The sequence below is a fragment of the Ptychodera flava genome, chromosome 8, assembly GCF_041260155.1.
Source record: "Ptychodera flava strain L36383 chromosome 8, AS_Pfla_20210202, whole genome shotgun sequence".
In the NCBI taxonomy this organism is placed as follows: domain Eukaryota; kingdom Metazoa; phylum Hemichordata; class Enteropneusta; family Ptychoderidae; genus Ptychodera; species Ptychodera flava.
In genome coordinates, this window is record NC_091935.1 from 10,110,023 (window position 1) to 10,125,010 (window position 14,988).

The 14,988-nt window shown below is 37.2% G+C and overlaps 1 protein-coding gene across 1 annotated transcript; it reads left to right on the forward strand.

Annotated features, from left to right (window-relative positions):
* The first annotated feature begins 5,967 nt into the window (after nt 1-5,967).
* On the forward strand, nt 5,968-14,437 carry LOC139138439 (CXXC motif containing zinc binding protein-like). Its single transcript, XM_070706823.1, has 7 exons — nt 5,968-6,016; nt 6,112-6,195; nt 7,281-7,337; nt 7,711-7,792; nt 8,803-8,912; nt 10,183-10,245; nt 12,466-14,437. Exons 1-7 carry the CDS (start codon nt 6,011-6,013, stop codon nt 12,541-12,543), a joined length of 480 nt encoding a protein of 159 aa, XP_070562924.1. The 5' UTR covers nt 5,968-6,010; the 3' UTR covers nt 12,544-14,437.
* The last annotated feature ends 551 nt before the right edge of the window (nt 14,438-14,988 follow it).

The following is a 14,988-nucleotide window of genomic DNA, read 5'->3' on the forward strand; positions in this document are numbered from 1 at the left end:
TGACCAACTTGATACCAAGTTTTCCAACAAACTCTGGAGAATTATAAAAAATAACACGGCAAAAATACTGGGAAATTGCCACAAGTTGCTCTCCCTTTAATGACGCATTCGCAAAGTAACCACCTCCGACTTGCATTTATTTTTTAATTTCTTTCGTTTAGTATTTTGACTGATAAAAGTGCAGTTTTGAAACCTTGTCTATACAAGAAGAGTTTTACTGCATTTCAAGATATCTTTATTTCCTGTCTGGACAATATATTGTTCATGAAACAAAAACAAACGAAACATAAAGCCAACGTTGGTGGCGCTACACACCTTGAAATGGCAGGCAGCTGAGGCGTAGCGTACGCGCGTGTAAGGCGCAAACGAAGCAGGTTGAAGGTTATACCTGAATTCAAAAAATTTTACTACTCATCCAAATTTTACTCCCGGTTTTGTATTTTTGATCACCTTATAGGAAGCTTGTTAACTTAATCTATGAAGTCCCACTTGGTATCGTGCTTTCTACGCTTAATACCATTATTACACCTATGAACAATACTGCGGGTGTAAATCGGATAGTTTTGAGGTGTTCAGATTTTAACGATAGGAACTTTCCTAAGCCTTGACTTCCATCTAAATTTCTCTCCGAGATGTAATAAAAATGTCACACATTACATTTAAATGTACCCCATGCATTGTCTGAATCAAGCCATCTGATGCACAAGTATATAGCAACCCACCTCCGGCTCCCAGCTCAAACATCTCCGTCCTGTGGCAGAGCAGGTCAGAAAATTTGTATCGTTCATTGCGCATGCGAAGTAGACATTACCCATATAATCTACAAGACGTTTTAGCTCTAAGGGATGGACCATTAGATCTTGGGAGGGGGTGGTCACAATGAAATTGTGAAAATTATTTTTTTACTGTTGTAGATTTCTAAATTTTTTTTTTGCCAATTGAGATTAGCTGCGCAATTTTGAGATTAGCTGTGCAATTTTTTTTTCAGAGTAAATTTTCAGATTTATAATTTTTTTAGTTCGTCGCTGTCTGAGGATAAAGAGGGCAAAGATGTGGTGCGAAGCACCACAAGCGACCGCACAAGCGGTCACGGGGGATGGGGGGAGGTCAGGAGCCGTTAGAGCTTTTGAAAAATAGAGATTAATATGGTGTTACTTGGAGCATTTTTTTTCAGATTACACATTTTCCTCTGAAACCTGGTCTTCTTGCTCCTCAGTAGCTTCCTATAGTTTTGAAAATCATTTTGGTTTCCTGGCTTCCCTTTCTATTGCGTGATGAAATGCCTACATTCACCCCACCAAACATCATGCATATCTCATGATTATGTAGCAGCATGTCCAAATTGTTTGGATGTGTATACAGATGTGGTGAAATTTCAAGATTTGTCTTTTTAGGGCAATTTACGTCATTCATGGTCAAAAAATCTGTATTCTCTGAAAGGGCTTGTCCAATTTCTTTGAAATTTGCTACATAAGTCCCTTAAGATTTGTTTAAATCACGCTCTATTTTGTGGTGGAAAATTCTTCAGATAATTGTCATTCAGCATTTGCTACACACAAACGATTATTCATGCAGAGAAACTTTCAAAGTTCAACCCTTTTGTGTGTTTTTGTGTTGGGATTTGTTTGATAGATGGCATTCTACGTAGTGTATTGTTGAATGTTAAAAAATGTGTTGCTGTTGTTTTTTTGAGGCTGTCTTTTGAGAAAAAAGAATTGAAAATGCCTTTTTAAAAGCAAAATAATACATAATGACTTGATATGTTGTTTTATCATTATTGACGTGTTTCTACTTGTTCACCCATTCTTGCATTCATCATTGCAATAAAATGCTGTGAAAAAAATGAACCTTATGTGGCCTGCATCTGTTTACCTTGATCTTAAAAGGCAAATATAACTTTCTGTCTTGACAACCATACCATAGTTTCAATGTTTTACCTAGTGTACCTGCTTGGTTTGTACGCAGGAAACAAGTAGAAAACAGGCTCTATAATTTTATAATTTTCAAGTGATCAGAATACAAAAGTCCTGAAAAGATAAGATAATCACAACTTTCAGTAAAAGGGATACAGTCACTCTAAATGTATAAATTAAAATTAAAAATGTGCCTGGAGGATGTACTAAAAATACAGAAAGTTGCTTCCTGTCGGTAAAATCTAAAAAGATTTTTAAAGACTTTTGCAGATTTTTTTTTACGCATTTGTCTTCTTATTTATTTATTTTTTATTTTGCAAACTAGTTTGAAGATTTTTTTTTCCTAACTTTCTGCTCTGAAATTTTTTTTTTCTGTTTTTGACCACCCCCTCCCAAGATCTAATGGTCCGTCCCTAACTTGTAAAGAACCTTGTTTTACCATACCAACCTTTTAAGAAGCTGAGGAAAACCCCAGTTTGACCTCCTGAGCCGAATGGACAAACAAACCGCTTTTTTTCGCTGAATAGAAAACTTCCCCCGGAAAGGATTTTATTCATTTTCCCCGGCACCAAATACCTCATCAGTGAACTCGATGTAACAATTTTTAGAATGCATTTGCTCACAAGTGATACTTTAAAAGCTGTAGTCAAAGGCAGAGTTGAAATTCTTCCGTAGCGATTTCCTGTATTATTATTATTATTATTATTATTATTATTATTATTATTATTATTATTTGGTGGGTTCAAAAGCTTACATAAACAAAAAAGACTAACATAGCGACAGGAAACGCCAGTTGAAAGACGTATTAGAAGATTAAGTGTTGCTAAACACAATTTTCCGCTGCCATAAGTCTCAATATTTTATTAAAGCTCAGCCTACAGACACATTAGATTATGAAGTTCACAGTGTTAATTTTCAGTTTTGATGAGAGGGTCAAAATTATCAATTTAGCAATATTTACACCGAAAACATTACGATATTTCTAAAAGTTAACAGTTTTTGCGAGTAGAGGTCCTTTTTGCAATTTGCGTAGTTAATTTGTGAACACTTCAAGGAAGTGTTCGACGGTAAAGGAAACTCCTGCAAGGCTTTCATTCATTCTCTCCAGTGGTAAAAATACTTTGTGACAATGAAAATATATACCAACCTTATAATGCTCCCAGAATTATGAGATGAAAAAGTGGACACGACAAGAATACTTTCCATGAGTTGAGAGGATTACCGTGGCGTGTTTAAAGTAGTTGTGGCACGAAAATAGTTTGCAGCAATCTGTACTATCTGACTCGCTATGTATATAACAAAATCATTCAAATGTGTCGGCACGGAGAAATCTGCACTATAACGTTAAGACTCCTCTCTTGATAAGAAACGACAACTTATTCATCTAAGTTCCTATAGTTATAGGAAATTTGATAATTTACTAAGTGATGTGGGGTTACAGCAACATGTGCATGGGGCCACACATAGGATGGGCCACACGCTTGATTTAATCATTTCCCGGGTGTCTGATGATTTGCTTTCCGATCCACCTGCTATTGGATCACTCATTTCAGATCATGCTGCCATTTCTTGTAGTTTATAATTGATGAAACCTCCCCAAACTAACAGTACGTGATGTCAGTTCAGGAAGTTGAACAACATTGATATCCGCATGCTTTCGCTCCTCTGTTTCTCGTACATTGAATATCTCGTGTGATATGGATATCGATCACATTGTCTCTGTTTATGATGATCATGTAGGCACAATCATTGATCGTTTTGCTCCTGGGTGCCAGCGCGTGTGCATCAGCCATGGTTTAATGCTACATTGCGGAATATGAAGATTGAGAAGCGTAGACTCGAAAGGGTGTGGCGTCGTACAGGTTTTAGTGATGACTATATTAACTTTCGCCATAAGCGGGAGCATATGAATGTTTCAATGAGAAGGTTGAAGGAGTATTTTAGATGTTTAGTTAAGGTGAACCAGGGCGACAGTTGTTTCTTATTTTTTCAAAATATCCTGCATCAAAGAAGGAGATACCACGCCATTGGAACTGACAAATGCTTTCAACAGTTATTTTATTGGGAAAATCGACAGAATCACGTCATTGTTTTGCGATGATGCTACTATTTCAAGTGGTTATAAGCGTAATGTGACATACCCCTTTTCAGATTTTGCCCCTTTGTCTGCATGTGAGATTGTTGCTCTTATAAAGAAATCTCCTACTAAGTCGTGTGTTTTAGACCATTTTCCGACTAAAGTGCTGAAACGTTGCCTTGATGAAGTTCTGAAAATATTACATGTATTGTAAATTCGTCTCTTGCTAATGGTATTTTTCCGTCGAAGAAATTTAAGGAGGCCTCGGTGATCCCTTTTAAAGAAACCAGGGCCAATTTCGAAACTGAGTTTTATTTCTAAATTGATTGAAAGGGCGGTGGCCAATCAATGCTCGATCCTATCAACAGGAATTCGTTGGATGTAAAGTTCCAATCTGCGTGTAAGAAATTGAATTTCACAGCAGAGAAACTTCTCTGATTGGAGTTAAAAATGATCTTCTGATTAAAATGGATGGAAAGAAGATTTCTATTTTAGTTCTCTTAGATTTGATAGCGGCTTTTTATACTGTTGACATCTGTATTTTAGGTTACAGACTTGTTTTGGAATTACCGGAACTGTTCTTTCATATTGAGGTCCTATCTTTCTGATCGGTGTCAGCGGGTTCTAATTAAGGATCAACACTCTTCCATTAGTTTTTTGAAATGTGGTGTCCCTCAGGGATCGGTTCTTGGCCCTATTCATTTTAAACACGATTGGAACTAATTTGGGATAATTGGAAAGGTGAAGTAATATCAGATTAATCTGCAAATGTAAGTTCATCCGCTTTTCTTTTTAAGTTATACACGTGTATTTATGGGTAATTTTTAATATTGCAACTTTCAGCTATAGGGCACCTAACACTTTTGAGAAATTTGAAAAATATGAAGATCCAATTCTCCCAAATTAGTTCCAATTTTCCCTATTTCTAGAATTATAGACAATTATGGCCTTGGGTATCATCTTTATGCGGATGATTCCCAGTTGTATTTATCTCTTGAACCAAGTTGTATACGGGATATCGTTGTGGCCTGTATATGTGATATTAAAAGTTGGATGTACAATAATAAATTGATATTCAACGCAGATAAAACTGAAATTATGCTGATTGGAAAACCACAGCAATTAATTAAGTAAAATTCAATCTGACAGAAGTTAGTGTCGGGAGAACATTAGTTAAAATTATTAACAGTGTTCGGGATTTGAGTGCTGTGTTTGATTACCAGATGAGTAAAACCAAACCTTGAGCTTGGGCTTCTATCATGTGGCCCGCGCCTTGCCGGGTTGCCTCAACCTTGCCTCAACCTTGGTAGGGGCAAGGCGCGAGCCGCACGACAGAAGCCCAAGCCCCACGGCCAACCAAGGCTACATTTATTGCAGCTAGATACAGAGAGTATGAAAATTGTTCATCAAGATACATTGCACATGTTACTGCAGTAAAGCACCAACAATTAACGTTTCCCGTATTTTGTTTTCCAACAAAGCTAATTTACAATATCGGGCATTGTTAAAGTTGACATCTGAATTTTAGTCGAGACCTAACTTCAAATGTTAAATGAAATTTGCATATACAAGGTGAAATTACAAGAATTAGAGATAGTGATAAAGCTTTAATGATCATATTTTACACTTTATTGTTGATCAATTTTACTTATTTGAATTATCTATTTAATTATTCATTTTAATTTTTTATCGTAAATCAATCACCAGAAAATAGTTAACGCTTGCCCCCCCCCCCCCACCCCCCCCCGCTCCCCCAACAAAGAATTGCTTCCTACACCCCTGAAACATACGTATTCATTTCAGAGCACCCTCCAATATAGCTGTGGGTCAATAGCTGTGGTATTTTCAGACGGGATTCCTGCCTTTTACGAGCTGGTTTTGACTTTTAGGATTTTTTACCCCACCACCATGCACCACAGCTGCCACAGCTGCGTTTGAACGCAGTACAGTTCGGACTCAGTTGAGTGAACGAAATCAATTGTGATGAAAAGCGCCCCCACTCGGCCTCTTTCATGTCAACATGGTGGTGAGTACGTTGCACAAATGCACACTTCCGGGTAAAAATTATAATTTAAGTCCGTTGTGTGCATCATTTCTCAATGGTTTCACGCTTTCTTGCAGAAAATTGGGCTGCAGATAAGAGCAAATTTGGAAAATGTGACAAATTTGCAGCCGGAAGGTGAAGATTTTCGATGGTATTTGAAGGTATGTTACCTTGTTGACATCGATATTTTTATACACGAACAAAACTATGTACACTGCATCATGTACATGTACATATGGACGTTAGACATTAGTATTACGCTGTTTCATATTTTGAATTTTTTGTGAGAGCTGGCCGTGCTCTTTCAAATTACATGCATCGACAGCAAATGTCTTAAAATCGATGACGGGGGAACGAGTGTTACAAATATGTAATTCCATCGAATACTAGAGCTATACACAGATTGAGATGTATGTTATTTCCATCATGGAGGAGGTAGCCACCTTGCTTGTTACCTGTCAAAGACAGTTCGTCCAACAATACAAGTACATTCACAACGAGATGTAGCTCTGCATGGCAGGGCTGTGTGTTACCGGCGTTACACGGCCTCCCACCACCGTAACGCCGGTAACACACAGCCCTGCCATGCAGAGCTAAACGAGATGCAGGTCGATGTGTCACCATCCTCAGATGCTATAAGTCTACCTTAGCTCTGTGTTACTGGCTGTGGTGGGAGGTCTGTATATAGCCTGTACCACACACAGCCCCACAGGTCTAGGCTATGAATCAGAATTACATGTATCCCAGGCCCATAATGAGTAAAATCCAAGCTGATCGGCTTTTGCCAGACCAATTTCTATAACAATCACTTCACAATGATACAGTAACATAAGTTACAATCCGAAGACTGCGACGAGTACATCATACCTTGTATAACACCATGGTAGACATACTATACTTGCTAATATCTGTAATCCTTGCAGCAATGGCCTATGTACGTAAATTGTTGAGAGAGGACCCCCAGCAGCACGATACATAGCCTGTGTCAAGATATTGGTGGCAAGCATTTTGGATATGCACACAGTGGGGCCCTCTTCCAGTACTCCACTGCTAACTTGAACCCTAATGACTCCCGAAGTCACCAGTGATTAACATGAAACACTTTCTTTGCCCTTGCCCCATACATTTCCAAGCATTTTCAACCACCATCAGATCTTGATTCAATGAAATTAAGCATTGCCAGGAAAATGCAGAGATCAGTATTCATTTTTAGATTTCAAAAGTCACCAGTCATTTTTTGTTGCAGTTGAAATGCCTTAACTGTGGTGAAGAACCTGATCATTTCCAGTACCTGACTCTACTGGTAAGTATGGACATCAATTAACAGACCAAACTAATAATGCCGCTTCTGCTAGAAGAGTAATGCAATTGTTTCCTCCAATCAACTGTCAAGGTTGTGTAAATTTTTTTGCCATGGGATTTCTAGGCATCAATTTCTCCAAGGTAGTTGCAGTAGTAATTCCAGTATACAAGATATTATCATAGTAGGCTTCTAATTCTCCCATCATTGCACGTCATATGCGCTTGAGGTATGCAAAGTTAAGATCATTTTACCTACTTGAGATAGGGAAAGCAGTACTTCTGTCTTTAAGTACTGAATGCGCGTCATCAGGCTCTTCTTCATCGACAGTGTTCACCAAATGATGATATTGTTATGACATTGTTTGACTTTTCAGGAAAGCTCTCCCTTGAAAGGGGGCAGAGGAAGTGCCAGTCTGGTTGTAAAATGTCGACTGTGCAGCCGTGAGAACTCTATCGGTAATTTCATATCTTTTATCAATTTTGATAATTACACAATGAAACCGTACCAGGAAATGTATTTTAACAAGGGCGGTTTGAATTCTCGGGGACCCTGTTATCTTAGATTCCAGATCCGGATCATGTATCTCGTTGTTACTTGTGCTACTGTTGATAAGCAATACCCATCACATTTCAATTCTTTGGTCCCGTAAATAATTTTCCAGCTGTGTGATAAAAAAGAATGTGCACAAGATTACAATATAGCTCAAAGCTCTCCTGATTTTCCCTAAATGCTAATACAGGGATCAGCAAATGGTCAAATGGATTAATCCCACATGCTTCTGGAGTATGGCTTAATATGCTTTTACAAAGTCAATAACATTAGACTATTTTAAGATGTTGTTTAACACTCACTGTCAGTCGCTGGCACTCATTACAAGTGTTAAATATATCTTCCCATTTCACAATAAGTTATGGCGTTTGCAAGGATTTCTGTCACATGAAATGTAAAGATGGAATGATTGATAAGTTTTGTTCACATTGTTTACATACAATCCTATCATGAGATTCTGTCCAATACTGACAAAGGTGACAAAATGATTTATGACGCTCCTCTAGCGACAATGTATACATACATAAAAGCGTTTGTAAGTGTTATCTTGTGAAGAATGCCAAAACTTGATAATGTTGCCTTACTCAAAAGGAAAGAAATGAATGAAATATTAAAGGAAATGTCTTCAGTTATCTTTTTTCAAAGAGGATTCTCTACTGGGCAGGTAAGTTACCATGGTAGCAGATACCAGGCAGTACAGTTTTGCAAGTCTCTACCAAGGTTCTGAATATTCATTCAACATGCTCTAGCTTATTGATAATATGACAGCTTCACTGCACTGCTTTGGATTCTGTGTAAATTTCCCTGCTGTGATGAAAATGCATGTGCAAGCTACATGCTAGTTGTTCAGCAAATAAAATCTTTTGACTGTATGTTATCTAGTGATGCATCTCTTCATGGCTCATTGTGACCACAGATATCATCAAGGAGAGCATCAAAAGTTACAATGCTGAAGACAACTTGAGGTTCAAGACCATTGTTACCTACGATTGCCGTGGGACTGAGCCCACAGATTTCTCACCAAGGGTAAGTATCATCAGTGGCACATTGCAACGTGACAGCTAGCATCCCATACTGTACTTCCCTTTCCAATATACAGTACACATGAAAGATAACTGCGCTTCCATAAAACACAGTCAAGTGCCAGCATTGAGCACATTACATCAAAGGGACAAAGTCGGCCATTTTCCATGAATTTTGTTTGATACGAGACACTACCCTTAATATTGTTTGACATGTTGAAAGATACTGAATGAATGGGTGACCATGCATATATTCGACCCCGGTTTTAGACAAATGAAACCATCGCCAAGAAGAATTAATGGTCATGACCATTTATTCTTTCCCCGCATTGGTTTCATGTATCGTGTCTAAACCCGAGGGCAAATATATGCGTGGTCACCCATTCATTCAGTATCTTTCAACATGTCAAACAATATAAGTAGTATCTCATATCAAACAAAATTCATGAAAAATGGCCGACTTTGTCCTTTTAAGCAGAGGGTGTCATGTTGCATTGTATGATCTGTGATTTAAGAACTGCAGTATGTATGGTTGAAGAGCTACCACTTTGTAATGAGATATTGTCGTCTCAGTGATGAAGCAGAGGATAAACATGTATGCTCTGTTAGAAAATCACAACAGAAAATAATACTGAATCAGTCTAATTCTGTAATTCCCTCCATAGTCGGCCCCCTCTGGATTTCCTCCAATTTCAACTGTGATAGTCTAATACATGTAGAGACCATCCCTCCCTCTGAAAGGTGATCTTGTATCGGTTCATGCGGCTACTGATTTGCATAAATTCTGTCATCAATTACTCTTTGAAATGATGTATGATGACCAAATAAGGCAACAAAACAGAGATATTTCAGGAGATCTGTAAGCTCCATAGACACATCATTGTAGCAAATCAATGCATCAGTCCCACAGACATGCCATTAGGCATTGGATTTTTATTCATCGTCAATTAACAATTTTATGGCACGCCCTCACCACAGGCACCTTGTAAAATGCTTCGCTGCTCAGAGATCTCTATGGTCACTGGACTGCATTACAACAGGCCTAGCTACCTATGGGTGTACTGTGTACTTCTCTGATACATTCATTACAGTAGATCGATCAATGTGATTAATAAATTTATACGATATCTCGACAGTTAGATGCCATCACTGAAATAAGGCTTGTGACAGTGTTTGTAGAAGTTAGATTGTACAAAGAAAGCATCGCAAACATCTTTGGTATATAAAAATGCCATCCATGTAGAATTAATGAATTCAACAATATTCTTCTCTAGGCTGGATTTGTTTGCCAGGGAGCAGAAACTGGCACACCATTTGAAGTTGACCTGCAAGAAAAGGTAATCCTTCATATTGTCTATATATTAGTAATTTGTTTTATCCAAAGTGTTATGTCGGAGCATCTGTGATGAGTGCTGACTTACAAAGTTTGCTGACTTTGTATTGTGTGCAAGCATTTCTTCTAAAGGGACAAAGTCGACCATTTTTCATGAATTTTGTTTGATACGAGATACTACTTATATTGTTTGACATGTTGAAAGATACTGAATAAATGGTTGACCATGCATATATTCGACCCCGGTTTTAGACAAATGAAACCATCGTGAAAATGAATTAATGGTCATGACCATTAATTCATTTTTGCGATGGTTTCATGTATCGTGTCTAAAACCGGGGTCGAATATATGCATGGTCACCCATTCATTCAGTATCTTTCAACATGTCAAACAATATAAGTAGTATCTCGTATCAAACAAAATTCATGAAAAATGATCAACTTTGTCCCTTTAAGGTAGAATGCACTTTGGGGACAGATATTCAAACTCTCAAACTTTTACATTATATTTTGGCCTACCACTTGTGAGGGTTCATTGTGAAGTTTTTGATGTAAATAAAGTTATAACCGGTTTAGTTCTGTGAAAATCAGGAATTTTATTTTCCCCCCTAGAGATAACCCACGGATGGCGTCCATTTTGAATTTCAAATATCAGCTAATTTGTTTCTCTAGTACCAAAGTTTGGATAGTGAACCCCAACTTTTATACTTGGTTTTGAAAGAGAATAGTTGAAAGTTTGGTTGAGGAAAGTTTTAGTGAAAGTTTAAGTCTTTCATTTTTGAGGTGCAAATTACTTTAAACAGTGTGAATATCTTTATGAGCAATCAGGCATAATCTCATGTGGGGTTTTTTGGACTGTACATCAGTTTCAAGCACTGAAATTTTATGCACAGGCAGATATCAAATACTATGATAATCTTTCATATCATGTTGTACGGTACAAATTTTTCAAGATTAGGTAGTATGCACCTTTAAACTAAAAGTTACACCTTACTCACACCTAGGTAATTCTTTGTTTGTTTCCATAATCTGGAACAAAAATCAGGGATCACCATGCAAATTATATAAATCTAATACCAATGATTAAACATTCAAAATGGATGCTATACCCTGCGTTAACTCTATGCAAAAAATATCAAATTTCTTTGTCTGTTTTCATGAAAACAAGATGTTGAAAACCTCATTTACTTCACAGGCTTCAGAATAAATCACAAAAGCAGCAAACTGGAAAAGTTTTGTGAAAAATTGAGTGTCTGAAAAAACGTAGCTCATTTCCACATTGGATCACAACATACTAGTGAAGTTGAGGAATCAAGTTTTGTCAGCACACATAGCCCAGTGATAAAACTTTTGAACTCAGCAGGGCCGACGGCAATGAGTACATGAGAGAACTGCATTGCAATTGTATACATCTGAATTTCAATTGTTAGAAGTGACAAAAAACATCTGATTTTAGATATTCTGAAAGAGAATGATATCTAAAGGGAACGGTCATTGGAACTGCGCCTGTTTCTTATTCACAAACAATGTATTTCGTGCACGATGTCTAGATGCTCCTCATCATAATAGTTGCAACACTTACATGTAAATTATTCGATGTAGATCATGACAGACATTTTTTAACTTTCATCAATCACCATCGTACCTTGAATACAGTGTTTATATTGGTTGTCTAGGTTATGGGTCCCATATGACCTTTGAGCGCAGTTCCAACAATTGTATCTCTTTAACCCTTTTCACCCTGACCCCCTGGTACTCTATGATGTCATCGGACATTTCTGTCCGAGCCAGGTTCAAAGGGTTAAGGTAGTATGTGCCTCGAAAGTGAAGGCTTCAACTTTTTGCTAAAGCTTTCCGTAAGGAATCTTTCAACCATTCTCTTTCAAAATCAAGAATAATAATCGGGGTCACCCTGCAAATTTTGGTACTACAGAAACAAATTACCCAAGATTTACCAATATTTGAAATTCAAAATGGCCGCCATCCCTGTGTTAACTCTATAGAGAAAAATAAAATTTTCGATTTTCAAAAAACTTAGGCGGTGAAGATTTTCCTTACACCGAGAGCTTTAAAATGAGCCCCAACAAGTGGTATATCAGAAAAGAATGGTAAAAGTTTGAGAGTCCGAATATGTGTCCCCAAGGCGCATTCTACCATAAGGGAGAGTGACATGACAAATAATAGTTGTTAGATCATTACCCATATTGAAATTCTGTCTCTGTAGGAATGGGTTGACTATGACGAGAAGGCAAAGGATTCAGTTGGAATCTATGAAGTGGAGAGTAAATTTGTCAAGGTGTAGAAATTTGCCAGACGCCGGTGAGATGTGGTGATTCACAGACTTTCAAAGGGCGAGTTTGAAGAATTGACGTATGATCAATGAATGTGATTCTGTTTGCAGTTGAAAATGGTTAACATTACTTTACATTTCCCAATATTTTTTGTTTATCTTTGTCGCCTTGAAATGTCGAAATCATACACCCAGAGACTTTGATGTAATGGTTAGGGCAAAAATCAACAGCTTTAATGTGAACTTCACCTTCAATTCAAAGTTTGGCAATTCAAAGTTGATTGTCATGTAAATGAGTTTGTTCCTGAAGACTGTCAAGGGACATGTCCACAGTTTCTTTATATGCCCATGGTATGTTCTCATAGATGTAAATGTTAGCTATGATTTATAATTATATGTGGTTGTTTTTACGTCAAACGAGGAAGATATGCTGCTTCAGTGTACCCATGTTCTCTTGGCTTGGCTGGGAATGACAGAATGTACATTGGTGTTTGACATTAAGACTTGATTTGGCATTGTTCAAATATTTTGAGGTAACAAGAACATGAAAGAGAAGAATTCTACTGCAGAGTAAAATTAATGTATCTGGTTATGCTCTGATAAAAAAACCAAAGTACCGGTCAAGAGTTTTTTCAAGATCTTATCAGTGTATCCATTGTGAATGCCATGAACGTCCTTGAGACATAACTCAATAATGTCAGACTTGCTGTTACAAGTTCTCACGTTCTAGACAATCAAAGGTACTCAGACCGAGTATGTTATACCCTTGATAATTCTTTCTGTTCAAAGCATGTTGCGCTTTGCCTGAGCTGGGCATGGCCTTTTCTGGCTGTTTGTTGCTTTATCGGTATGTAAGTATGTGATCTTATGTCATATGTAAGTGTGGCCATGTAAAGCCAGCCTACCAATGAAAGAGATTTTACTTTTGATTTACCAGCGTTTATATGTTGATCTTTAACTGTAGCAGTGTAAATGGAGAACTGAATTTTTCTATGTTTTCTGTAATTTAACAAGTTTTTCCTTGTCATTGTAAAAGTTACAAGCCATAGTTTAATAGGTTAAACTTATTAAAGGGTTTGTAATCAGATATATTTAGCTGGTTTATGTTTATCTTTTGTTCCATGATAAAAAAATGATCTCACTGAGACAGTCATGGCATACAGTATATATACACTCATAATGTATACAGTGGTTATATTTGCAATATGGTCACATATAACGGTAATAATTAACGCTACCATAATCCAATACCTAGGCAGAGTAAATTCTGTGAAAGGTCTGTGTCCTTTTCTCCTGAAAATCAAGAAATCACTCAATGGGCCTTGTGTTTTCATCAGCACTGACTCAATTATTCATCAGGACCAAGAGCAAAAATTTGAACAGATGTGATGCAAGTGAAAGCTAACCATTAGGTGCATGCACCTGCGTTTGATGTTTTTTACCAAAGTCATTCTTGGTGGTTGGTCAAAGTGGTCCGTGCAATTACATATACAATGTAGTGTCAACCAAAGTTTCTTATTGCATTAGCCTGGGAAGCACCAAATTGCAAGTGATTTATTCAACATATGCTTTTCTTGTCAATCTTTATTGCTGATAATTGTTTTTTTATTTCTTTTTTTATTGTTACTATATTTTACGTAAGTTGCTCTGTGTATGATATACAACTCAAATCATAATTGTAAAACTTAAAAAATGTGTGTAATATTTATATGTTCAGACGTTATTTTCTCTCTTTTTTCCCATTGATTTTTGAAAATTGTCATGTTATTTGCTGACGTAGCTCAGCCCATTTTGATTGTCTGCAGCAGCAATGGTCACACACCATTACTAGTGTCAGTTTGAACCCCTGGAATTTCATGTCCAGCTAATGACATTTCCGTCTTAAAAATAAATTTCACCAAATGCAGCTATTTTCTGTGAGTATTTTATGTTCTTTCAAAGTGAATGATAATTTTAGTTCCCATGTGCCATATGTACATATGCCTGAATGTTTGATCATTGCAAAAACTTGAAAACTGCTGCATATTTAATTATGGTCTTTTGTTTGATGATGCATCATGGTTTGAAGAGTGCTTTTTAGTCCCCACGGGGACTTATAGATTGGGTCCTGTCTGTTTGTCCGTCCGTCCGTCCATCTGTCAGCAGCCATTTCTCTGTCACCCCTGAGCCAATTTTTTTCAAACTGTGTGTAAGGATAAAGTACTCTGGCATACATATGCACATCAATTTATTTTGTGATACAATCCAATATGGCCGTTGGGCACCCATTTTGTCAATTTGTTGCGATTTTTTCATGTTCTTTGACCCATAACTCAACTATCCCTGGATCAATTTCATTCAATAGTGGTACACAGATAAAGCACTAGGGAATATATGTGCTTGTAAATTTATTTCACGATACGATCCAATATGGCTGCTGGACGTCCATTTTGTTGACAACTTTATGGTTTCATTTTA